The following is a 27,925-nucleotide window of genomic DNA, read 5'->3' on the forward strand; positions in this document are numbered from 1 at the left end:
ACATCGCTTACTGCAGTAAGGCGCTGACTTCTAGTATTATGGGTTCGCCCCGTTTTTGGATGGCCGACTTCCAACTGACCCTGGTATGAACTGTCAAACCATCCAGTCCAGGGCACACCGTTCCTGTTATACCGTGCCCTCACAGGTCGGGAGGGAAATTGTTGACTTGGATTCATTTGCTCTCTGTCACAGGCAGCGAAAGTTTTCTTTTTAAACTGTTGATCCAGACACACTTTGATCTTCAGAGGGGATTCGCCCCAAGCCTGCAGTAATAGCCGTGCAGTAAGACAATTCTTAATGCACGGTCATGTGATCTTGTTCAGCCAATCGTGGCATTTAATTTATCCAAGCCATTTTATAATGTGTACTTATATACCTTTATGTTCTATGATAGTCGTAAAGGTTTCAGTCTGTACAATTTCATTTTTTGGTATATAAGCAGCTGATATATATTTGCTGTATTTAAAGTTTATTTAAAGCAGGTTTAACCAGAGACTTATTGAAGTTATTGAAGAGTTTTTTCCCCTTTTTTTTCGGTTTACCCATAATTGCTGTATTTTGCTTCTATGATTGGAGGGTTTGTCAATGGTCAGGCCTGAGCACTCCCCCCCACCCCCACCCCCACCCTCTCTCTTCCACACATACACAACATTTCCTCAGCTCAGTGTGCGCTGGAGATCAAACTGTCAGAAACACACACTTCCTCACCTCTCTATAAAGCTCTGAAATGGCCAGCAAAGCTTTGGTTCTTGTCCTTCTTTTCCTGGAGCAATCCATTCCTTCTGAGTGTGCAAAGATCCTGACTGTGTGCTTAATAGGTAAGTTACAGGGATGGTAAATAAGAAAGTCTATTAAGTGAAACAAAGGAGCTAACTGACTCTTCTGCAGTAAATAGTCTACTACTATACTGTTACAAAGAAAGTCATGTGTGATGTTACAGAAATCAAACATATTGCAGGTAGTTTTAACATGCTGGTACAAGTCTACGTTACGCTTTTCTGGTTTGTTTGTTTTTAAATGTTTTTTTGTTTAAGATCTGTAGTTATATTGTGAACCAGCAAGACTTGTTGGCAGTATTTGCATGTTTGGGATTTCTAGGTGCTGGGGGATAGGATGTGGTACTGAAAAAAATAACCAAGAAGTGTTGAGGGCTGTAAAAAACTGTAGTCAGTGCATTCATTACAGATTAAGTTCATTTAAAGTATTTCAAAGTTTTTTAAATAAACTTATGTTCAGGAAAATATATGCCTTTGGTCATGCAACGTATTGATAACATGAAATAACATCTGATATCTGTTCAGCTTACAGATATCCTGAAAATAAAATGCATAAATGTGTTGCATAGGGATGATTTTACATATTTACCTTATTTCAAATAATGTCCAACACATTCAAACTGAGCAGTGCAATTTACTAAAAAACTTAAATTACCAGTACATTTATTGTTTAGCATTTATGCTTGACCAGAACTTTGGCATGCCCTTCTTATAGTTTTCAGACTGCAAACATGTAATATTCTGGAGCATTTTATTTTATTTTATTTATATATTTCTTGAAAATATGTTACAATGTTTGTAGTATGACGCATGAATCATTTGTGCAGTTTTGTATTTGTTTGTTTCAGAAATTCTTTACCTGTACAGTACTAATAAGTATACTGTAGAGTTGCTTAGATTTCTTACCAGTGCTTGAATACATTTCAGGGATAAGATGTTTTCCTTTTAAATTACAGAAACAAAATGAAATAAATATAGTAGTAATCTGAACAAAAACAGTTGAAACAAACAACTGTAGCAAGAACAGGCCCCAATGATTTACGAAGAAAAATTATAGCTGCAAACCTGTGGAATTGTATGAATGTTTATTATTTCCTGTTTTATTAATAAAAAAGCACTTACTGAATACTAGAAGCATGCGCAAAGCAACATTTTTAAAATATTTTGGATGCATGCACTTAAAAAAAATGTACACAAACTACACATAATCAGCAGTGGCTGACGCATGGATGATACTGCAAAGGTAATAATAATATGGACAGTACTTTCAGAAAAAAAAATAGCTAAAATAAATATATTGCTTTAGGACATTATTCTGATATTAATTAGTATTATCTCATTAACCCATTAAGTTCCATTGTCCTCATTTGAGGACAGGCTACTTTGTAATTTTTTGGAGCATTTTTATTAGGCATTGTAACAGGGTGAAGTGTTACAAGTGTGTGTCGTCACTGAACAATATTGAGGCAGACACAGAGCATTGGGTGTTGGCACACCACACAGGCGCACAGATTTAATTAACACATGTGCTGACACTAGGGTATTCTCACGGCGACTCTGGGAGCCCAGAAGTAGGTCATAGGGGAGGTTGATCCCAAACAGTGTAGAGAGGGTTTGCGTACAGTAGTAGGTTCCTGGAGCGGGACATTCCATTTTGTTAAATGTGACACTAGGGCTACCAATGCTGGTACCTTAGTGTCAGCACCTGTGTTAATTAAATCTGCATGCCTGTGTGGCATGTCAACACCCAATGCTCTGTGTCCGCCTCAGTAATGTTCAGTGATGACCCACACACGTAACAAATCCCTGTTACATATAGTGTCAGAAGTGGGACGTCAGTGGTCCTGTTGAGACAAGACAGGATAGGCTGGCTGCAGGCCAGGTCCCCTGTTGCCATTTCTCGGGCCCTTTGAGATGGCGCCAAAGACGGCCGCGGACCCAACCCCAAACAGAAGAGGAACCAGCCGTAGGTATCGAACAGAACAGTGTTGCCATTCTGAGGGGGAGGATATGTGACAGGGAGATGGTGTCGTTGGTTCTTGGGTGCATGTGTGTCTTTATGGAAGCAGCTGGGATGTGCAACAGGAGATGCGTTGCTAAGGAACTAATTGAGCAGGTAGGCTCACCCGGTGCTGAGAAGTTTGTCCAGGGAGGCTGTGCAGAGCTCAAAAGGCATCTGCACCACAGCTCAAAGCGACTGCAGCATCATGCTACATAGAGGGCCGCTTTGTTGACATCAAGGAGGAGAGTGTCTTCTCTGCAGGATTAACTACACAAAACCCTTCCACTGCAAGACGGTACTGGTGAAGGCATTACCTAGCCAAGGCTGTTTTAAAAGGCTGTTTGAAGAGGCAGGAGTCGCCGTGAGAATGCCAGGACTCCAGGAGCATAGAAGTAGGTCAGTTTAGGGGATGTTGATCCCAAACAGTGTAGAGAGGGTTTGTGTAGAGTGCAAGTTCCTGGAGTGGGACGTTTCTTTTAGTAGGACTAGCGTCCGCCATTTGTGTGGCCAACTTTTATTTTTAGCTTTTTCTTTATTAAATGTGACACTAGGGCTACCATTGCTGGTACCCTAGTGTCAGCACTAATCAAATCTGTGCAGCTGTGCGGCGTGTCAACACCCAATGCTTTGTGTCCGCCTCAGTATTGTTCAGTGACAACCCACACATGTTAAGTCTAAATGTAATGTATCAAATTACATAAATATAGCTTGTGTTCTGACTTTTTTCAAAGAAAAATGTATTTGGTACTTTATGAATTAACACAGAACACAGAATACCAAAACTTTCTATTTTAGCAGATAAATCGGTCAGTTTGATATTTAAATATTTAAATACTACTATAGATATTCACATATGTATGATGTGAAATATAATAAACTCACAATTTTTTACATGAGCCGTTTGTACGTTGGATGAACCTTCATTGTAAAATGAATGTGCTTATTTATATTTACCAACACCTGTTTTGGACCAGGAATGGTTTGTGAGATCACAGCAAAAAAAAAAAAAAAAGGATTGTTTATCTGTGTCTGTTTTACATTCTAAGAGTTTTTTTTTTAACTGCTGCTAATACTATGTTACGGTTTTCATTATAAATATGTTGCTACCATTTTTGTAGTCCACAACTATTGTAATGCAATAGTAATATAGTTAAACCTAATTAAAGGTGCATTGCCCAATTAGAAAGTATTAATCATTGTAGATGACATTCAGAGCTGTCCACTATTGCAAGGGTGTAACTGGCTTAAAGAGTGACAGAAGTAGTAGCCAGTAGGCTTCAAGGGATCAAGGAAGCTTGTGTCCCTCCCACTAAAAATAAAGTAATTAATAAATACTTGTCCTCAGGTCAAAAACAGTGCATGGAAATATAAAGCATGGAAGAGTGTTGCAAAATAATCCTATTCCAGATGCATGTGTGGGAAACTGCAGTTTTATGCTTTAAGACAGGGGTGGGGAACCCATGTTCCTGGAGGGCTGGTGTCCCTCCTGGTTTTTGTTCCAACTGTGCCCTAAATGACTTAATTAGACCAATAATTGGTAATAAATGGTCCAATTAAATAATTTAGGGCACAGTTGGAACAAAAGCCAGGAGGACACCATAAGTTTACCATAAGAGAAGTATATATAAAATATAAAATAAAAAGTCTAAATTGTTGTTTTAGGGTACATGCTGGGTTGACAAAGAGCACAACTGATACAATCAGAGTTAACGTGCCAGGAGAATTCCAAGGCCCAAACTTCCTGCTTCTGCTTCTGCTAATGATTGTTATCCAGTCTAATCAGTTGCAGGCAGCACCCTCTGTTTTGTTTGGAGCTTGTGGCACTCAAGTCCACCTCCCTGCCAAGTATAGAGACCCAGCGCTGTGGTGGTTCACATAAGATGCTAATGTGTGCGTGCCAGCCTGTTTGATAAACAAGCAGAAAGACACAGATTGACATCAGCATCTGGAGCCTTAGACCTGGTCTAAGGGATTCTGGATAATACTTATCACCTGTTCTCTCAGTATAATATTAAAGATTTTTGGAAGCAAAGCATGCTGCCAGCTGAAGCAGGTAATTACCCCACTAGCACACAGCCAGAGCTAAAATCATCTAGATCAGGAATCTGAACAGAAAGCTAATATGATATGCAAGCTCTTCTCAAATATTGTCTGTGTTTGTAGGATGCCTTCTGTGGTGGATAAATGATACAATGTAAGGTTTAAATGTATATTATATTGGTTATAAGGATTTTACCAAACTTTATCTTTTAGAAATAGTATTAAAGATGTCTGTTGACATTAACATTTATAGTGGTATTCTAACAGATAATGATCAACTCTGTTTATTTTCAAAGAAACCAATGAATTGGATGTAGCTATACCAATGTAGTAACTATGCACTACACTTCACAAGGAGGCATCGGAGGTCTTTTGTTTCAGTGTGTTCAATAAGAGCCTGTCTCCCTCCCTCTGTCATTGGAGTTTGCTGTTCTCTGTTCTGTGCAGCATCAGCAGCAGCACACACTCAAGCTAGATACTGCATATGCTTGAGTGGGCATGAAACTAATAAGAGACTTTCTTAAAAACATTGAAAATGAACATTTCACTACATAATAATCATAGAAGGTGTGAAAACAGTGCTAAAGCTAGCCATTTGTAAATTAAATCAGTGATTTGATGTGAGATACATATCACAGTTTTTTTGTTTTTTTTTATGCCCAGATAGATAGGTTTATACATTAAAATGCAGATTTAGTGAACCAATAGTCCATATTATTTTTAAAGGAAAAGCAGTGAGTTTGCTGTCCAGCTCAAGATATTTATGAACCTTTGACGTTAAAACACAGGATATGGTCCTTTTAAAATAAATATTTTGGAATAATGGTTTGAAAAGGAGCCAGATAAACATAGTATAACCTAATGTGTTGGTTACTGACTAACCCCACGATTGGCACACAGCCAGACCAAGTCAAACCTTTTCCCATTTATGAAAAACATCACAAACACAGCAAAGCATGAATTCAACAGTGAGCGAGTACATCTGTTCAAACAGGGAATTCAACTATAAGCTGACTGCTCATTATCCATGTGTATATGTTTCTTTTGCTTTTGTTGCTGCAAAGAAAACAGGGAAACAGAAGCTTAAAAAAAACTTGAATAGGAAATGGCTTAGCATGAATCCCTCCTAGCAATAACAATTATTATTAATTGTTTATTTAGCAGACGCCTTTATCCAAGGTGACTTACAGAGACTAGGGTGTGTGATCTATGCATCAGCTGCAGAGTCACTTACAACTACGTCTCACCCGTAAGACGGAGCACAAGGAGGTTAAGTGACTTGCTTAGGGTCACACAATGAGTCAGTGGCTGAGGTGGGATTTGAACCGGGGACCTCCTGGTTATAAACCCTTTTCTTTAACCACTGGACCACACAGCCAACAATGCACTCAACTAAAATCCTGTTGGGTTTTTAGCTATTAAAAAAGCACCTTTGTTTTTTCATTGAAAAACATATGTATTGATGTTCTCAAGTTATATATATATATATAATAAATGTGAACTTTTTCCTTTACACCAAGCCAGTTATTATTTTTATTATTGATTTATTAGCAGATGCCTTTATCCAGAGCGACTTTCAATTGTTACAAGATATCACATATTATTTTTTTACATACAATTACATTATTTTTTGCATATTATTACCCATTTATACAGTTGGGTTTTTACTGGTGTAATCTAGGTAAAGTACCTTGCTCAAGGGTACAGCAGCAGTATCCCCTACCTGGGATTGAACCCACGACCCTCTGGTCAAGAGTCCAGAGCCCTAACCAATACTCCACACTGCTGGAGTATTTATGATAGGTATAAAATGATTTATAATGCTTTACTGTCCTTCTTTTTGCTTTACCGAGCTGGTGTTTACCATACTTTCAGTGTGCTTTACTACGATGCTCTATTGATGTATCATAGCACAGTCAACTTTTTAAGAGTAATTTTCTCCAAACAGAACTGTAGTTATCTAATACTGTATTGTTGTTGTGCAATGTAACCAAATGTTAAATGGGAGAGCTGCTGTAGTGATCTTGTATTGTAGTCACAGTGTAGTTCAGTACGTGGCAGCTGAACTGCAGTCTGTACTTGCCTCTCCCAGCACTGGGACAGGGCCTCTTGAGGCTCTGCTTCCTGCTTGGGAGCTTCCTGTGGCTCATGTGGCCCAAGATGAATGAGTTTTAGTCAATGACCCCTGCCATGATCCTTGTGGACAACTGGGACAAATCACAAAACCAACACAACTGTCAGTTTAGCAGCAGCTGAAACAAACACTGTGGAGACGTGGGAATGTTACAGAAGACTGGTGGATATTTTATTAGATTCTGACTGGTTTACATTCCCCTAAACAAGTGGTGAATAAAGTTAATTGTTCATGGCATCATTCATACACTAATCACCCAATAATGTAGTTGTGTAAAAATTTTGCTACAGCAGTTGTGTCTACTGTTTTTACTTGTGTTACTGTGAAGTATAAAATATTCGCCATTTTTCTTGATAGCTGATCAGTTTGTTTTGCCTTGAAGGAGGTAGTCATTACATGCTGCTGGATGAGATCTCACATACCTTCCATGAGAGGGGACACAAGGTGCGAATGCTACTACAGATGGGAACCCCCATTATTAAAGGTAAACATATCAATTGGCATCTATAAACTTATAAAGTCTATTTGTGTTAACAACTACTATTTAAAAATATAAACACATAATGGGTGAAAAAAACTCATAATGGTACTAGTACTCACTAGCTATTAATTAGGAAGCCATAAAATGTAAACAGTATAGAGTATAGAGTTCCTTTTCCTGTTTTATGGCATACAAGAACAAACAGGATATTTCTTAAACGTAACAACTTTGTCATTAAAATGGTTTTTATGTGTATTAACAAAAGATCAGCACTGCTTTTTCTTATTTGCTTTCTTATTTATAGGATTAAACTACGTGGGTCGACCAAACAGTTACCAGATTACGCAATGGTCTGTCAGTGAGGAATATATCAAGGAATACAACAAGTGGTTTTTCGAAAAACAGAAAGAATTTCTACAGGGCAGGTATAAGTTTTATTAGAAGAAAAAAACAGAATTGTGTATTCCTGAACATTTGTGTCACTATTTTAGATAATGTAAAGCAAGTGGGTTTTTATATTTATAATAACGATAATACTAATACAGCTACTACTACTAATAATAATACGAATAATAACTTGCACTGTATGGCAAGATTAATATATGCCTACAATAGACTTTCACTGTAAAACAACCTTTCGTTTTCCACATCTTACTAGTGGTCTTGACTGATTGGGTGAGGAAGCCGACATATTCTTTGAGGTTGTGCCGAGTAAACGCACTTTGTTGTGACCCAGTGGATGCTTAGTTTTTGTTCACAATTTCTAATTATTTTTTATTTTAATGATTTTTGTATACTAACTACTAAATTTGGATATTAAAGGAATAAGACAATTATGTCCTGGAACTTGCTATGAGCTATATGTTCAATAAATTATTCTATGTTTTTGTTTTTTTAATGCAGGGATTCACTAAGTGGATATATACATTTCATGGGACAACTTGCCCACCAATGTGATTATTTACTTGGGGATTCAGAGTTAAAGGAGTCTTTGAAACGAGAGAAGTTTGACATTGCTCTACTGGATGCTTTTAACCCATGCTCCTTCCTGGTGGCAGAGTGGTTAGGCTTACCTTATGTGGCATTTTTCCCTGGGAATTTACTAAATGTGCACCAAATTGCTCTCCCTAGCCCCCTATCCTATGTCCCTGTCTACCGTTCACAACTGTCTGATCATATGGACTTCTGGGGTCGTACGAAGAACGTCCTAATGTTCCTGTGTTCCAGCATTGCAGAGAGACACATACAGGCTCCGTTCCACAGTGTCATCCAGAAGCACTTCAGAACAGACGTGCAGCCATCTCTCTCAGACCTTTACAGGAAGGCTGAGCTGTGGGCTTTCAACACAGACTTCTCATTGGAGTTTCCTCAGCCTCTCATGCCAAACACTCTTTTAGTCGGAGGGTTATTGTCAAAGCCACCTGAACCAGTCCCCCAAGTAAGCATTCCCTCCAAATACTGTAATAAAATACATTTCCAAAATGAGAAAAAACTGCAAGCACATCCAAGTTTTTCATTCTTTTGTGGGAGACTGCCAAAAAACATCAAGCTCTAAAATACTGGTGTCAATTTTGATTAATACAGCCGTTCTTCAACCCCAGTGGTGTTTTCCCCCAGGACTAATTTATTGACATTGCTGCATACAAAATACATTGGAATGAAATCCGCTGTTAAATCATTAATACAAACCCCATGTTGTTTGTGGCTCAACAGAGGGGGCACTGACCCATTTGGGCTAAAACTCAAATAGTGCACCAACATGATGATTACAGGGTGCTGGTTGACTTGCCCTCCTTCATATTGTATAAATAATAGTGGGTAGCATCGCAATACCACTTTTACCACTCAGAAAGGGACACCATTAGCACTACACAGTACCTGTATTGCTGCTGTACCCAGTTACACAAATGCCTTTCCTATGTGACAGTGGCAAAATACTGCTCTGCAGTTTAGAGCCTTGAGAAATGTATCCACAACACCTGGTTTTCATTTTCTGATTGATGTTCATACACATAAAGCTCCAAAGGTGCAAATAAAACTGGAAATGGCATCTCTAATGATTTATTTATGAAGCCTTTCGAGCTATCAGGGATCATCAAGTCTTGTATTGCCTTGATTTAGGCAGTACCACAAAATCAAATACATTGCAAGCTGACTCCCAGTGACTCGGAGTTCTGCTTTTCTTATTGCAGGATCTTGAAGAGTTTATCTCCAAGTTTGGCGAGGCTGGGTTTGTGGTAGTGACTCTGGGCTCCATGCTGTCTTCTGTCCCACTATCAGAACTCCTTCAGGAGATGAATGCTGGATTCGCCCTGATCCCACAGGCAGTGATCTGGAGGTATCACCACTCTCAATGGCCAGAGGATCTCCAGCCTGCTGCCAATGTGAAACTTGTAGAGTGGCTGCCTCAGAACGACCTGCTAGGTAAGAACAGTGTAACATTTTATACATATTCTCCATGAAGGTATAAATGACTCTGAACACAAACGATATTACAATACATACAGCAGAAGTACAGTGATAAAATGTCTGGCGATAGAATTGTATTTTCGCTGCGCCAATACCTTTCACACCAGTTGTGATGTCATGGCAAATTCCCCCCCAATAACATATGTAATGAAAACATTTTTTTTTGTGTTTGTTTTACTGTAAAGGCTTTGTATTTAATCAAGCACACTTAGATCATAACAAAAGCAAGACAAGTATCAACATTACAATTAAATACTAATAAAAAACGCACAAATATATTTGAATTTTTACTGTTTGGCAGGCACGCACGGACTCTCCACTGACTTTTCAGAATGCTTTCAGTAAACGTAAACGAATCATACACACCAGCTATATCCAGTTCCCTGGAAATGGACTCCCAGATGTTCTCCCTCATTGCCGTGTCTTTATAATTTTTGTGTCCTTTATTGTACAGCTCTAGGTATTTTGGTACTGCAAGAAAATCTTTTCTTCACCATTGTTTATTGAAGCCTTCAAGGCATGCAAGGGAAGCTGTTCCTCATTGGTCAGTTCCCAATCTGTCGCATGACAAAATCACAAACTTGGACACCAATCCTATTTTTTTCGCATCGCTTCTATGTTGCTTTTGCATCGCGTCTGCGTCGTTTCAGTGTCGTTCGTTGCATCGCAGGCAGTGTGAACGTCTTGTATCAAAAATACATGTTTTATTTATATTTTGTCGCGTCCGGTGTGTGGAGACCTTAAGAAACATCAAATTTCATTTTCATACTTGTTTTTTCCTGTCCCCTTACCATTTATGATGATTGTAATCATTCTGAGGGGAAATTTCTTATTGCAATTACTCAAACGATGTTTTTTTATTCTTTGTTCACAGATTTCTCTTCAGTTCTAATTTCCTGCCATAGACATATAATGTAGGCTAGATCATCCAATGTGTCTTTATAGAAGAGTCATTACCATCTAGTCATCTGCAAGTTTGGATCAAGTTTCCTTTTGTTTTGCTGGCAATAAACAGCTTCTCACTAGATGGGGATGGCACTTACAAATATAAAGATACACTGGCCTACATTACATGTCTATGGCAGGCATTTACTTTAGATCTGAACTCCTAGCCTAAGCAGACTTATCAAAATATTTTAAAAAATACAATATTTAAGTCATGCAAAACTCTAAATGGTAGCAAACATAATAAAGTAAGAGCTCAATAAGTCACTGTAGGTGGAAGACACCAGCAAAAAAATATTATCATGTCAGTCAAAAAAATATATACAGTGTTGAAAGATGAATAAAATCAAACAGTAATAACACACTTTAACAATTAGGAGTGTGAGGTACTGTAGTTTAACATTTTGTATAGCCTGTTCTGAGAATTTGGCACCACAAAATAGCAACAGAAGTCCAAGTAAAACTGATATTGTTCTTTTTTTTATTGAATCTGTCAACGTTAGTTTTCTGAACACTAACAAATCCAAGCACAGTAACACTCAATAATGTTCCATAATCTACTCCACGAGTCATCTGGAAGTTGGGTGATGACTACATGTTCTTGTTGTTCCACAAGGACACCCAAGTGCTCGCCTGCTGGTGACCCACGGGGGGCAGAACAGCCTGATGCAGGCAGTGTACCATGCAGTACCAGTGCTTGGCATCCCACTCTTTGGAGACCAGTTTGATAACATGGTGAGGGCTGAAGTGAAGGGTCTGGGATTGGCACTGGAGGCAACTGAACTGCGAAGGGAAGGCTTCGCCCGTATCATGAAGAGACTCATCACAGACAAACGGTATGTTAGCTGTTGTAATAGTAATCTGTCTGATAATGCTTTCCATGAAAGGTCTGCCAGATATACAGTACTGTATACATTCAGCATATCATTAGTGTGTGGTGAATTACCAGAAGTGTTTAAGAGAACATCTATAACATGACCCTTATGGTTTTCACTGTTTGCTGTGGCGTTCTCTATATGTGCATGGTGATGTGTGGCTTCCTATGTGATGCTTGACATAATAAACCAGATCTGGGGCTCTATTCATAAAGCTTTCAAGAATGTTAAGTTTGTCTTTATGAATAAAATGCAGTTTAATATTCATGAAACTTCTAGACAAGGCTTGATATAGTTAATGCATTTTAGGCATAAAAACTAAATTTTGAAAAACATTCATTTTAAAAACTGAGAAAATGTGAAATGGATATATATGTTCTTTTTAAAGCTAGGACCATAGATCGGATTTTGGTCAAAACTGAGAACAGGCCTGCAAGAAGAAGGAAGGATATTACGAATGTGATAAATGGCTTTGGTTCAAAATTGGCAGAGGATCTACAAAGAGAGCAGGGGCCTTAGCAAGAGGGATCCGTTCTTGTTTATTTTCAGCAATTGTACTTTGTATTCTTTGTTATTTGGGGAAAAGCTATGGTGTGTGGTTAAAGACTTTCCAGGAAGGATTTTGTTTAGTCAAGAGATTGTCCGTAGATGTCCTTAGTAAACCACAACTTAGTAAAAGCAGTTTGAAAGCATGGCGGAGCACTACTCTCCTGGCAGAGTCTATGGAGCAAATCCTTTGCAGAAATTTTAGCTAATCGAATTCAGCAGGGGCGGGGAAAATATTTTATGAGCAGTAATCTGATAATGGTCAAATAGGTGGACCAAGCTGCTTTTTATTATAAACAGGCACTAAGGGATTGATTTGATTAACCTATACCCAGTTGATATAAACCACAGCTGGATTTTTTTTTGAGAATTTTATAGCACTGGGGAATCACTCTGAATTGGATCAACCACCTATCTGTGGCTATCCCAGGATTACCCCTAAACTAAATTATTTATGCAATCCAGGTGGATACTCTGGTACTATAATATGCTTTAAAAGCAGGGTATAAGTTGCTCCAATTGTCAACCCTTTAGACTTCCTTCTCCCCCACAGAGGTCTTCAGGTCCACTTTATAACAAACAAGTGTGACTCTTTTATGACCCTCTCACTCATTCTTTGTACCTATCCATTTAATTATCTTGAGACTGTTATTCTTTTTTTTTAAATTGTTAGTTTTTTTAGCATATTGTTCTCTGTTAAAGGTAGTAGTATATATCTCCTCATGTGTATATACTCCCATCAAACACACCTCTATAATTAACCAGTAATACTTAGCTAAAGCGTGAAGTTTGTATTATCCTGAATAATATATTTTGGAATGTTTGGTTTATGTTGATCTTCTGTTTCTCGGCTCAGGTACAAGACTTCAGCCTTGGCACTGAGTGTGATCCACCGCTCCCACCCCCTCTCCCCAGGCCAGCGTCTAGAAATGTGGGTGGAACACATCCTCGAGTCTGGAGGAGGAGCTCACCTACGCACCTACAGTCTGCAACAGCCCTTGTATCAGCAGTATCTCATAGATGTTATCTTGGTACTTGTTGCCTCACTGCTCTTGCTGTTGTATACACTGATCAAAATAGGAAGAACTGTGAATAGGATGATACGTAACACAGGAAAACTTAAATCCAGTTGATTTGTTATGTTTGACCAAAAAAATATATTTATTCACCTTTTTGAGTAACATATTTATTTTTGTTCTTTATTGAATCATCATGAAACCTATTGATTGTGCATGGCTTTGCCACTTAATACAATGATGTTCAATTTATTCTTTGCTACCAAATGCGGCTGAGCAGAGATATCCAAACTAAGGAAAATCACAGCAAATGAAACATATTGTTGACTTTAGTAACCAGTATCTCTGGCCCACTCAACCACACTATGTCAGTGGCTCAACAGGTCAGAAATGATTACTACATTTAAAGTGCAAAACCTGTTGTGTTAACAGGTTTCATGGTGTTCCAATGAAAAACCCGAGTCAAATAAGTACTCTAAAAGGTGAGTGATTTATTGGATTTTGTAAGCCCCTGAAAAATGAATGTAAAGAAAAAACAAGCCTACTTATGTATGAGGTAAGCAACCTACGGCTAATGTAATGTAAGCAGTGTAGAGTAGTGGTTAGGGCTCTGGACTCTTGACCGGAGGGTCGTGGGTTCAATCCCAGGTGGGGGACTCTGCTGCTGTACCCTTGAGCAAGGTATTTTACCTAGATTGCTCTAGTAAAAACCCAATAGTATAAATGGGTAATTGTATGTAAAAATAATGTGATATCTTGTAACAATTGTAAGTCGCCCTGGATAAGGGCGTCTGCTAAAAAATAAATAATAATGAATGTTGGATTTAAGTAAAAATGTGCGGAGAATTACACTATGAGGTTAATTAGATAAGATTTTTGAGCATTTTACAGCACTGTGGAATCACATTGTATTGCATCAATTCTCATAGAAAAAAAACACACAAAGTCAATGGTTAAGAACAAAAGGGTAGTTACGGACTGATCAGTTAAAAAAAAAATGGAACGAAGATAAAAAATGTATTTTATTCAGAAACCAGTTTGGGTATAGTAGATTTTGATTGTTATTCTGACAGATAATCTTTGTTATATGATGTTAATACAATATTATTTTTATACTAACAATGCATAACATTTTAGGATTAGATATTTTTTATCAGTTGCAGTGACATACAACTCGACAGCAGCCTGAAACAGAAAATTAAACACAGATGTTGTGAAATGCTTTAGGCAGTCTTGAATTTTTTATTTTTTTTAAATCAAATTAAGGGAAATTAAACCCCTCACTAAGTGTAGTCCTTACAACAGTATGTAAAACATGACAAGTCTTCCTGGGGGATGTAGTAAAGATGAAAAGGAGTCAGTACTACAGACCCATGTGGTTTGGAGCTCTTTATAGACCACAAGAATGAACTGCTTGAGCTTGACTTGGACAAGTTACATAAACCATGAGGCTCCGTGGCTTATTCTCTTTATACCCTCAGCAAAAAATATCTCTGTTGACTACATTGTATAGCATGTGTTTGCAGAAGTGATACATGGTTTCTGTTGGTTAACTAACGCAGAACTTGTGGACTGTGGAAGTCCCTAAATACCTCAGTTTGGGTATTTCGAAGCCCTTGCTGCTTTTCTCAGAGGAAAACTGTAAAGTAAAAACTGTCCCACCAGAGCAGAGGAGCTAATAGGTAAAACTCTGTGTCAAACCCCAAAACCTGAATCGCCATCACAGATGGCCAGCTGCAAAGAGAGCCGCAACCCTTGAAATCACATTTCTCTGAAGGGACACCCTGATTGAGTTTGGCATTTCATTCTCTGCAAACTAAATAGTCTGAGAGGCTCTTACAGCTCTGTATTGTATGGAAAGCACATGCTGTTTGGAAGAGCCTTGCAGCTCATGAATGGAGCCCTGTCACGCCTCAGTAACGGCATGTCTCACGTGGGCCCTGAACCTCAAGATGGTCCCTTATTGTCACTGTTATTATCTCTTAACAGGACTGGGGAGCCAGTTGAGGGTGGTTGGCTTGTGAAGTAAAAATGTGAACGAGTCTGCCACTGTGCAGTTCAGAGTTCCCAAGCTGGCTTCCTTCATTCTGCATGATGTGATATTCCAGATGGCATTTAGATAGGAAGCACGACACAAATGAGTATCATATAGAGACCAGGGGCCTTTCCTCTTCAGCCCCTTTATTGTACCTCAGCTGCAAAGTGCCAATGTTTATTAACTGATTTGCAAAGAATCTACTGTATGAGGAATACACAGCAGCTTATCAAATGTACAACTACACTGTAGACCAGCTTAGAACAAATGTACAGCTTGCCATTAAATTAATTATAATTAGGGCTTCTGTTTTTCATGTTTTATTCATTGTATTTTTTGGTGCTTATTTTTAGTTATTTTCGAGTTTTATGTAAATCTTTTTTTTCTAGGCTTTTGTTTTTCATATACTGTTTGAAATTAGTGTTTTCGGTTACTTTCCAAAATGCTTGAGCGTTTTTCTGCTGTCAAAATATGTATAGTAGGAACTCAACAGTACTTGCACACTTAAGTTGTACCTTCTTTCCATTGCTGTCTTCCACAACGAAATCCGTATGGTCACGGGCACATTCTTCTGGGGTTTTTGTGTGTAGGCATTTTTGTACATTTCACCACAATTCTGTTTTAAATCATCTGTATCTTAATTGAATACAGCTTGAAATCCCACTAACAAGCCTCCATCCTGATTGTAATCTCGTTTTAAATCTTGCAAGCGGAGTCTCCAATAGAAATGTAGGAATGTGGTGTCATTCAGTAGTTGGGGCGAGTTTAAAGTATTGAGAACGAATCAATGATAGATGCAAGTCAGGAAGGCGGGACATTGCCCAGCAGCACTGGGAAATGTATTTATTATTATTTTTGTAGTAGGTTTTATTTTTTAATGGGAATAGGGTAAAGTCAACATGAATTGATTAACCATTTCCACAGTTTTCTGGTGTTTTTTGGCTATCCACCGATTTCATTTTTTTTGTATCGGGGGTGTTTTATCTGGTTTTATTCGTTAAAAACGAAAATTAGAAGCCCTAATTATAATATTATAAAACTAAAAAGAAACATCTCAAAACAATAATTTACCGGTTTTGATTAGCAATTAAGTGGATTTTGCTACTTTTATAATACTGGTTTAAATAGTGAACAACTTTGTACTTGCTTCAGAATCAGGCCCTGCGTCTTTGTTGTGAATTTGTAGTCCACCCTGCATATTTTGACTTGTCAGGTTTATAAGAAAAAAGATAATTAAAATGTCAATCTCAACATGACACAACTTTAAAAATATTGTGGTCCTAGTAATAGCATACTGTAAACTATAACTGTTTTTTGTGTCATCAAATTCTGTCTTCATGATCTTGCAATAAAATCTGAACACAAAAAAAAGCAAGTAAATAGAATTCACTTTATTTAGTACACCACTACATTTCTTTGGATTAAATATCATTTCAGATATACAGAAATTTGAACCATTACATCAATAAATTATATAATTACATAAACATGACATTATCTCAAAGTCACATACAGTAAAGGGATACTATGAAAGCATATGCCATCAGATGACATGATACATGGAGGCTGCTCATACATTAAAGCACGTGTGGATGGAATTTCTATTATTTTATTTCCTTTTTTTATTTCCTTTTTTAGATTCTGGTTATGCAAATTTAGAGTAACTACTAACAATGACTTCAATTATCACTGACTTTACCTAATGTTATTTTAGGTAAAGCAGTCCAAAGGCCAGTCAAAATGTTTAATTTTGTACAGCAAAAAGACTAACTGGTTGAAAGCATTACATATACAGTTTATTGAAGTACTGACAATATAAAGCAAATTATCCCTAAAGGCAGCAGCGCTGTTGTGTAATTTCTAACAGCAGCAATAGAAAACATGCTAAAAAAGAAACTGGCCCTGGAACTGTGTTCCTGTTTAAAATGCTAGGCCCTTAAAGGGTTAATGGACCACTCTATTGACAATCAAACAGTTGCAGTCACAAACAAAGAGCCTGGCATTTACAAAGATGTTCAGCATAAAATAACATTCCCTAAAATGTTAAATATAGTTTAGTTATGTGCATATGGTGTGTGCATGTATGTAATATTTAAAGCATGTATATATAAAGCATGCAAGTGCTACCAATACTATTTAAATCAAGATTCCCGATTAACAGGTTTCAGCTTCAATCTGATCACTGTTCCCATGGCTACTGCTCAGAGTAGCCTTGGGTTGAAGGAGCTTTCACACTTGCAGGGCAGACACAAAAAGGCACCATTGAAGGGGGCACTCAAGATGTGCTTACATTACCTACTGTAACATAATAAGGCTACTTCTGTAATGGAGTCAGGGGCTGTCTCAGATGCTTCTCTCTGTCTGTCTTGTTCAAAGAAAAATATTTAGCTACTGGCCATTCAAACTTAGAAACTTGTCTGTTTTGTTTGTTTTTTTTTGGCTGCAGTACTCTATTAAAAGCCTAGGAGGACCAAGTAACACTTTCCTCAACAGAACTTCACTGCAGCGCCAAGAACAAATAACAATATAAAATAAATATGTAAACTAAAATACCAAAAAGAAATACACAAAAATGTAGGATAAAAAATAAAGTAGGATAACAATCCGTTAGGTGCGTCACAATGATTTGATGCACTTGAAAAAACACCTTTAAATAGCACAGTCTGATTATGTAACCTTCAAAATATGTCCCTTTTTATTTTATTTTTGTCAATGTTTGCCATGCTCGATCAGTTAAATATTATATTCATCTGCTGTGACGGTTACTTCTAAATTAAAGTACATAAACCAAACAATAATAATAATAAATGAAGCGTCTTTGGCACACTGCAATGACTGGACTTAATCTGTACCTATGATTCACTTTCAAAATGCATTTGAAAAATATAGTGACAATTAAATCATTTAATCACTATGACGAATGTACCAACATGTTAAAATAATATTGAATACGCCAATGCAACTTTTAAAATAACAAACCTACAGGTTTAACTTCTGACATTTATTAAATCAATTTAAAAATTTAAAAAAATAAGCTTCCAAAAAAACCCCACAGAAATGCCTAATAAATTACTGTACTTTACATTTAATCTAATAAAATCGCACAAGAACAAAACACTTTGTAACCTCCCTTTTATGACGCGTGTATTTGGTGGAGCAGTTGCTTTTTTCTAAATTAGTCAGTGATCTCTTTGTCCTTACTTAAAAAGTATGCTTTGAGATACAGAAGTCATTAACCTGGAAAAGCACAATAAAAGCAAATATTTATATAAGCAATTGCTCAGTCACAAGTTAAATGTAGCACATGTATTTACGATTCTAAATGATCGTATCAATCTAAATGTTCTTTCTTCTGGCTGCCAGTTTATGATGTTATAGCATAGTGTATAAAAAAGGTTCAGAAAAGAGCAATGGAGTTTGCTTCACTCTGCCATTACTGCACCTTTTCCAGTGTTTCAAGTACAGTGATGGTTACACAGTTCTGAACCTCCAAAACAAGGTATAGTATTTACAACATCATAAGTTACGTAACAATAGTGAAATCAAACTGATCTAAGGCTATCTAGAGAATCCAGGTGGCTTCCAGTAAAAGCCACACAACCATGCTTAATACATAATAAAGTGCTGCCCAAAGCCATTTTGTTAGACAGGTAACTAAAATGCTTAAATGGTAGTAAAAGCACAGTACATAAATATTGAAAATGCAATTATCTGAGTAGCAGCTACTGATTAGAGAATAACCTACCCCTTCACACATAGAGTCATTACAAATATACAAAACACAACTAAAAAGATTGGACAGCATAAAATAATTCCTTCTTAACCATATGAAACAGATTCTTTTTTCTTTCGGTTAGCTGCCGTTTGCTTTTTGTTTTTATTCATTAGGGGGGTGTCACATTTGCTTTCTTTTAGTTTTTTTTTTTTTTTAGGTCTTCTGTGTCTCAACATTTTTTGCTTCTCAGCAAAGTGAATGAAAATTCTGCATGTACTAAATCCAATTTCATATATAAAACAACCTCTGAATACTTCCCATATTATATATGTTTAAAAAGCTGCAGGTGAATAAATAAAGGGTCAATTTACTACTTCCAATTATCGCCTAAATTAAATAAAAACCAAAAAGCATGATTGTACAATTGGGGTGTGATGTGATAAGACTACAGCCTCACTCCTCGTAGAACCCCTGTACTATCAGCAGACAAGGCTGAACTGAACTGTCTTGTATTGAACTTGTATTATATTGAAGAATCAGTTAAAACCTCCACAGGCTGTCACTGCCCTTGCAAAACTACAAGAATATTATTATTATTTGTTTATTTAGCAGACGCCTTTATCCAAGGCGACTTACAGAGACTCGGGTGTGTGAACTATGCATTAGCTGCAGAGTCACTTACAATTACGTCTCACCCGAAAGACGGAGCACAAGGAGGTTAAGTGACTTGCTCAGGGTCACACAATGAGTCAGTGGCTGAGCCGGGATTTGAACCGGGGACCTTCTGGTTACAAGCCCTTTTCTTTAACCACTGGACCACACAGCCTGTCAGATTCTTTTTTCCTCCCTCAACTGGGCATGGGCGCTACATGTGAATACACGTAACATTTCACGGAAGAAAAAAAATGTAGTTACATAATTACAAAATACATAATGTAAAAAAAAAAAAAATCAAATAATGTAATTGTATGTAAAAAAAGAATGTGATATCTTGTAACAATTGTAAGTCGCCCTGGATAAGGGCGTCCGCTAAGAAATAATAATAATAATATTTTAATTGAACATCAGAGGTAAATTGTTAATACAACACATTCACAGAAACCTGAACACCTCCTTTCAGCCCGCAGTTCTGCACGGCCCCCTGGAAGACCCCAGAAGAGAGAGAATTGTAAAGAAACCCATGAGTGGGTGTTCACTGTGATCGGCTTCAGCTGAAGTTAACCAAATCAGACGTCGTCAAAGATCCGGCTTCGAGACATTGACAAATATCTTCCCACTGCTGGATGCCTTTACAAAAGAAAAACCCATCGAGAATTAAAAACTAGATAGTACAAATGCATTAAATCTGTAATTTATTCTTTTAAAAATGATCCTTTTGAAATAATTCAGGTTGGGGAAAAAAGGAAGCACATATGAACGTGCACTTCTAAACTTAAACTGAACATCTCATTCCCTCCATGAATGTGCGTACTGCAAAGTAAACAAGCCCTTTCTCTTCACAATGTGTAATTAGTAAGCTTTAAAAAGGAGCACTAACCTAGGTTAAAAAATAACACTGAGCTGGAATGACCCATATGCAGATATTTCAAAGACAATGCTGTAGATGAAAAATTGCTTCTGCTTCCTGTTTCCTAATCACTTCATGTTTTTGCCATTGAAACACTCAACTGGCCATGCTGCAAACCATGTGACTTGCAGCAACAGTGCCAGGATGCAGCAGTTTAGCAAAATTTAGTCGTTGCCAATTATTTTTTTATTATTTTCTCCCAATTTGGAAATGGCCAATTATTTTTAGGTTCAGCTCACCGCTGCCACCCCTGCGCTGACTTGGGAGGGCGAAGACGAACACACGCTGTCCTCCGAAGCGTGTGCCGTCAGCCGACCGCTTTTTTTCACACTGCAGGCTCACCATGCAGCCACCCAAGAGCTACAGCGTCGGAGGACAACGCAGCTCTCAAGCAGCTTACAGGCAAGCCTGCAGGCGCCCGGCCAGACTACAGGGGTCGCTGGTGCACGGTGAGCCGAGGACACCCTGGCTGACCTAACCCTCCCTCCCCCTGAGCGCCGCCCCCTGGAAGCTCCTGTCCACGGTCGGCCGTGGAATAGCCTGGACTCGAACCGGCGACGTCCAGTCTATAGAGCGCATCCTGCACTCCATGCAGAGCGCCTTTACCGGATGCACCACTTGGGAGCCCCCCCGTCATGTCATTTTTGGTTCAGTTCAGTTTTACCATACGGGATGTACATTTCATTATTTGTGTTTGTAAACTGTGGTAACAGGGTCAAGGATATATATATATACTTTTTTTGAAAGAGGTAACTCGGTAGAATGTATACTCGCTAGACTAGCAAACAAGTAAAAAAAAATTATGGAAAATCTTCTAGCGAGTATATTTCTTGCGAATAACCTGAAAACGTAGTGACACATGCAAATTAGGCTATGACATCACGAAACGTCACGGGGAATTCCCTTTGACTCGCTAGAATTTGCGGTGGATGGAAAACAATTTTTTCGCCCTCATGTCGCTACTATTTTTGTAGCAATTGTACCGAGTAACTTATAAACTCGCTCGATAAATGGATGGAAAGAGCACTAATGACATTTTTAGAAAGCCAAGTGCAGGTTTTTGTTTTACCTTCCAGCTTCAGCATCAAGGGGGTCATCAGCGAATGTCTCAGCATTAAAATCCATGGGCTCGGCCTCCTGTAGCAGCTCAATCCGGTCCCTCTCAGGACGGTTATTCGACCGTGTGTACTTCATTGCTTCTGTGACCAGAAAAAAAAAAAGAAAGGTCACAGGAGGTGGTGCGAGTTATGGAGCAAAATAAAAAGTGCTTTTGAAATATAAGCCAACAACCCTGGGGCTTATAGGTGAGCCGATCTAGGCTTACCACCAAAAAAATTAAGTAATAATTCAAAAGATTAATACTTGATCAGTAAAGTATTACTCATTTCAATACAGACTTGATTGCAGAAGCAAAGTGCTAAATTAAATTAAAGCAGAGTCAGTCATACAAAATAATATAAATAATCAGTACCAACACAGAACCATAATGCTGGGAACAGATCAGAATGGAAGAAAACACTGAGTACACACTGTTTGAATGTTCCAAATGCAAGAGCAGGCACTGAACATGGCCGTGTCTATGGAGGCTAGATGAACATGGTCATGTCTGTGGTGGTAGATGAACATGGCCATGTCTGTGGAGGCTACAACTGGGTAGAAGTGTCCTCAATGTGTCAGGGCATGTTTTACTGTTTTTTTTTTTTTTTTTTTTTTTTTACATTTTCAGCAATTTAATTGAAAACATAGTAAAATAAATAAATAAATAAATAAATAAATAAATACATAAACAAACAAATAACTAAATGCAACACAAAATCTTCTAATATAAGAACTCATGGTTCTCCTAAAACAGTGTGTCCCGAGACACAGTTTCTGTCACTTACGCCTGTTGCTGTTGTTGGTGTCGGAGTAGTTGGTCTCTTTCATTTCAGACGATTGTACATTCCTGTTGCGAGTATAGTCCTCTCGCTGATTTCCATAGCGCTCCTTCCATTCCTGAAACAAACAAAAAAACTACATCTTAGTAAAGGAACCTGCTTTAGGCAAATATGCATGCAAGCTTGTATGCTTTATGTTATTTATTTTATTTATATATAAATAAATAAATAAATAAATAAATAAATGATAATGAACTGAAAATTACCCTTCTTCTATTTTCTCCATCTTCTACTCTTTGCCGCTTTCTTTTCTCTGCAGAAAAGTATATACAGTATGTGCGTTAAGTAATAACATTTTAAGAACACCTGTTTTTCTTTTTTACTTTAGCATGCCCAATTATTTACCCCTGATTTTCTCCCCAATTTGGAATGTCCCCAATTATTTTCTCTTCTCACAGCAGCAATTCCCCACACACATCTCAAGAGATTCAAAGGTTCAGTAGGCGTCCTCCGACCAAGCCAGCTTCCTCTTTTACACCCAGGAACCTGAGAGTGGATGTCATTGAGCTACTGGCCTCTGGTGGCAAAGGCCAGCACTGCAGGTCCGCTCTGAGCTCACTGGGCACCTGGCCAGTAGGGTTCACTGTAGCGTGATGAGGAGATGCAGTCCCTACTGGTTTTGCCTCCCTAACCCACAGGAGCACCAGAGCCAATGCGATGCTTCATTCGGAATCCCCAGTGAAGACTGCCGACTCTGCACAGCCCAGACGCAAACCTGCGCTGTATGACTCGCCCTGCGGCTGTGCTTTTACCAGGTGAGCCACTAGGGGACCCCGCGAATGCCTGTTTTTATAATCACTACATTGCTACTTTTAGTAAGAGCCAATGTTAACTACAGTGCCTTGCGAAAGTATTCGGCCCCCTTGAACTTTGCGACCTTTTGCCACATTTCAGGCTTCAAACATAAAGATATGAAACTGTAATTTTTTGTGAAGAATCAACAACAAGTGGGACACAATCATGAAGTGGAACGAAATTTATTGGATATTTCAAACTTTTTAAACAAATAAAAAACTGAAAAATTGGGCGTGCAAAATTATTCAGCCCCTTTACTTTCAGTGCAGCAAACTCTCTCCAGAAGTTGAGTGAGGATCTCTGAATGATCCAATGTTGACCTAAATGACTAATGATGATAAATAGAATCCACCTGTGTGTAATCAAGTCTCCGTATAAATGCACCTGCACTGTGATAGTCTCAGAGGTCCGTTTAAAGCGCAGAGAGCATCATGAAGAACAAGGAACACACCAGGCAGGTCCGAGATACTGTTGTGGAGAAGTTTAAAGCCGGATTTGGATACAAAAAGATTTCCCAAGCTTTAAACATCCCAAGGAGCACTGTGCAAGCGATAATATTGAAATGGAAGAAGTATCAAACCACTGCAAATCTACCAAGACCTGGCCGTCCCTCTAAACTTTCAGCTCATACAAGGAGAAGACTGATCAGAGATGCAGCCAAGAGGCCCATGATCACTCTGGATGAACTGCAGAGATCTACAGCTGAGGTGGGAGACTCTGTCCATAGGACAACAATCAGTCGTATACTGCACAAATCTGGCCTTTATGGAAGAGTGGCAAGAAGAAAACCATTTCTTAAAGATATCCATAAAAAGTGTTGTTTACAGTTTGCCACAAGCCACCTGGGAGACACACCAAACATGTGGAAGAAGGTGCTCTGGTCAGATGAAACCAAAATCGAACTTTTTGGCAACAATGCAAAACGTTATGTTTGGCGTAAAAGCAACACAGCTCATCACCCTGAACACACCATCCCCACTGTCAAACATGGTGGTGGCAGCATCATGGTTTGGGCCTGCTTTTCTTCAGCAGGGACAGGGAAGATGGTTAAAATTGATGGGAAGATGGATGGAGCCAAATACAGGACCATTCTGGAAGAAAACCTGATGGAGTCTGCAAAAGACCTGAGACTGGGATGGAGATTTGTCTTCCAACAAGACAATGATCCAAAACATAAAGCAAAATCTACAATGGAATGGTTCACAAATAAACATATCCAGGTGTTAGAATGGCCAAGTCAAAGTCCAGACCTGAATCCAATCGAGAATCTGTGGAAAGAACTGAAAACTGCTGTTCACAAATGCTCTCCATCCAACCTCACTGAGCTCGAGCTGTTTTGCAAGGAGGAATGGGCAAAAATTTCAGTCTCTCGATGTGCAAAACTGATAGAGACATACCCCAAGCGACTTACAGCTGTAATCGCAGCAAAAGGTGGCGCTACAAAGTATTAACTTAAGGGGGCTGAATAATTTTGCACGCCCAATTTTTCAGTTTTTTATTTGTTAAAAAAGTTTGAAATATCCAATAAATTTCGTTCCACTTCATGATTGTGTCCCACTTGTTGTTGATTCTTCACAATAAATTACAGTTTCATATCTTTATGTTTGAAGCCTGAAATGTGGCAAAAGGTCGCAAAGTTCAAGGGGGCCGAATACTTTCGCAAGGCACTGTACAATATAATACATTTGTATTTAACTTTTCATACTGTAAAGTGTTTCAACATGTTATTAAGTACATGTAAATAACAAAACAAGACTGCAAAAAGTAAAACCCTTAAATGCAGCCTGGATAGTCTCAAATTATAAAATTACCAGATGTTGCAATGGTGGCCAAGTTCCACTCAGAGTGTGGTTGAAATTCCCTTTGTCCCAGATAGACACAAAACAGCTGTATATTCATACCCTCAGATTTTTAAACAAAATGAATCCTTAAGCATTTACACTCCTGGTTTTCCTGTAACCAATCTCTGCTAGCAACCAAGTTCATACAACTTTAGTAATCTTAACAATTACATTTCAAATATCACAAAACCACCATGATAGATAGATGACATTAAAATTGTAACATCTTTTATCTCGTAGGGTGCATTAGTCCTGCCTTGCCACTTATCTTTAAACTTAACAAAACAGGATGTCTAACTAATGTACTCTCCTCAAAACATGGGCTCTACCTTTATTGAGCTAACAGTATCGTCATTAAGTATTTATTGCTAGAGGGCTACCTGAATCAATGCAAACTTTACAGTTAAAGGTTCAATTACCAGACACTGCTTGATTTTGAAACTGTGAGCGATCAAGCTGTTAATCTAAGCAGTTACCTCTCCGAATAAGCTCCTTGCCCTCATCTATGAGGTCTGAAGTCATGTCATTGTCCCCCACGAATTGCTGGAACCCCAGTAAGTTCAAACAGCGAGTTCCTAGACTGAAAACAGAAACAGACGATTAATTACAGTGTATCTCATAAATAAAAACTTTTTAAGCCTTTTTTCAACATGGAGTTTAGCAATCCTTACCTGAAGTATGTGGCTATACAGAGAAGAACGATCAGCATGGGATAGTAGATGTAAAACCCATCGGCAATAAAGGAGAGCACACGCATTGAACCCATGATCTGAACAACAAAAGAGAAAAAACACATTGTTACAGAAGCTCTTTTAGGTTTGCCAGCAGCATAAAATTGAATAAACATTTGACTCTGCAACATAGTTACCACGTCTGCATGCTTTATGTTGAATTTTATATCAGAACTATTCGCAAAGTTTTAACTAAGGAGTTGTTACAAAGTCTGTTTTATGAATAAAATAACGTTTTTTTTCTGAAACGGTTCTTTAGTATTGTTAATGAAATCACACATACAGCTATTGCCAAAAGTTTTCATCACCCTACAAAATGAACTAATTTTGCTTCATGAAGTTGTACGAAACCTGCTGAATAACGTTACGTTACGTTAACATGCTTTGTAGTTTTCCATATACTTCACGAAATTTCGAAATCTAATGTCAAATACTGTACTACTATTATGACTTCTAGTAGACACTTGCGATATCATTTTGTAGTTTATTTGATTACATGATGCTACATAAAAAGACTACAATTATGAGCATAAAGCTTTCTTTTTTTTTTTTTAGATGTCTCAATCCTAACATTCTAGGCGTGCAAACTTTTGGGCATAGCTGTAGTCCAGATCATTTATTTATTTATTTTTTTAAATATCAAACTTGATTTAAATAACTGTTGGTGAATAGAGACCATTGTTCAAAAACTTTTTTTAAACACATTCAAAATCATAACAAGTTTATTTGAAAGAGCATGTCTAGTGTTAGATTTTATAATCATGCATTCCATATCATATACAAATTAGTAGTATGTGCAGTATAATATAAATTAAAGGGGGGGGGGGGGGGCGACTATGTATTTTGCCCGTCCACTTTTTTTGCTCTGTGTATATGCACTATTATTGTGTTTGTTATGGTTTGGTATTTATATGGTTTAAAATGAAATAAAAAATAGAAAGGCATTCAGATGACTCCACATAGTCTGACACCTGGGGGGGGGGGGAACACATACACCACACCCTACACAAACAGTGGTTTGACCCATGCTTTTTTTGAATAGGGGAAGTTTAGGATAAGTTCCTGCGTGGGTGGTAAGGGTACAGGCATGAACATGTTTAATTTCAGCAATAACCCTAAATAACACGTTGTTCCTGTTATTAAGCAGTAGTAATAATTGGAAGCAGTGGTATTTAAAAATAACAAAAGTCAGTTTTCACTATAGTGAAGTAGGCAACAATTTGTTTTTTCATTAAAAACTTGTTTATTCAAATGAATGTTCAGCTTTCATATTGAAGCTTGTTGTGTACTACTCATTCAATCAAGCTAAGTAGTGTAAGAATCTGCTTGTATCGTTCAAGATGTTTTTCAAAGCAAGTAAGCTTATTTGTGTATAAAAAACGACAATAGAGTCGCAGTCCTTCTTTCGCAGCCAGTGTCATCTTTATGGCACGTAGCTGAAATCGTGAAGTAATTAAATGTGCCTGGCAGCGGACTGTGTTGAGAATTTTAAGAGAACGCAATTGCGAGCAAAACACTTTTAACATTTTTAACTAGCTGAAAACGGGCCAGGGCTATGCCTCGTCAAGCCCCGGCCTGCACCGGCACAAATTAACCACTGGTATTACTACTTCAGCCTCAGCATTTGATAACAGATTTAGCATATGTTATCCTGCTCTTTGGTTTGGAAATGTTAAGGAATATGCTACTGCAACAAGAACACTGATCAATTAGTATTTGTTTTTTTGCATTTAGGAGTTACTGGTAAAAGCAGTGGCAGTTAAAAAGGCTAAATAAAATTGGCTTTTAGCTGGGAAAAACATTTTAGGAAAGAATATAAATTCACAGAAAAAGCAATGAAAAAAAAAAGAAATCTAAATCAAAATCTTTTTATTGTATGATTGAAATTTCTCCAAACCATTTTTCACAGTAAAAAGTTAAGGCTTGGGCACTTCACAGTTTAACTGATGTGGTCCTGGGAAGACCATTCTGAGAGGGTTTGGTGACATCTACTGGAAGAGAATTTTAAAAGTTCCAACAG

At 37.9% G+C, this 27,925-nt stretch overlaps 2 protein-coding genes across 3 annotated transcripts in view; one reads left to right on the forward strand and one right to left on the reverse strand.

Annotated features, from left to right (window-relative positions):
• The first annotated feature begins 660 nt into the window (after positions 1-660).
• On the forward strand, positions 661-15,621 carry LOC117408821 (UDP-glucuronosyltransferase 3A1-like). Its single transcript, XM_034014151.3, has 7 exons — positions 661-818; positions 7,335-7,436; positions 7,738-7,858; positions 8,337-8,871; positions 9,626-9,857; positions 11,464-11,683; positions 13,125-15,621. The coding sequence occupies exons 1-7, from the start codon at positions 728-730 to the stop codon at positions 13,399-13,401; spliced, it is 1,578 nt and encodes a 525-aa protein (XP_033870042.3). The 5' UTR covers positions 661-727; the 3' UTR covers positions 13,402-15,621.
• A 1,074-nt stretch (positions 15,622-16,695) lies between these two features.
• lmbrd2b (LMBR1 domain containing 2b) overlaps positions 16,696-27,925 on the reverse strand; it is a 32,939-nt gene continuing 21,709 nt past the window's right edge. For both annotated transcript variants that reach the window (XM_034015129.3, XM_034905054.2), the window contains 6 exons: positions 25,846-25,943; positions 25,651-25,754; positions 22,745-22,791; positions 22,485-22,596; positions 21,671-21,800; positions 16,696-20,321 (listed from right to left, as the gene is read on the reverse strand). In XM_034015129.3, coding sequence (XP_033871020.3) covers positions 20,261-20,321; positions 21,671-21,800; positions 22,485-22,596; positions 22,745-22,791; positions 25,651-25,754; positions 25,846-25,943 — 552 coding nt within the window. In that variant the 3' untranslated portion in view covers positions 16,696-20,260. The remainder of the gene's footprint in view (positions 20,322-21,670; positions 21,801-22,484; positions 22,597-22,744; positions 22,792-25,650; positions 25,755-25,845; positions 25,944-27,925) is intronic.

The sequence above is a fragment of the Acipenser ruthenus genome, chromosome 2 (genome assembly GCF_902713425.1).
Source record: "Acipenser ruthenus chromosome 2, fAciRut3.2 maternal haplotype, whole genome shotgun sequence".
Lineage (NCBI taxonomy): Eukaryota > Metazoa > Chordata > Actinopteri > Acipenseriformes > Acipenseridae > Acipenser > Acipenser ruthenus.

Coding starts and splice junctions, on each gene's coding strand:
- LOC117408821 (XM_034014151.3), top strand. CDS start 728: ATGGCCAGCAAAGCTTTGGTTCTTGTCCTTCTTTTCCTGGAGCAATCC. Junction 7,859..8,336: donor AAAGAATTTCTACAGGGCAG/GTATAAGTTTTA, acceptor TTTTTAATGCAG/GGATTCACTAAGTGGATATA. Junction 9,858..11,463: donor GCCTCAGAACGACCTGCTAG/GTAAGAACAGTG, acceptor TTGTTCCACAAG/GACACCCAAGTGCTCGCCTG.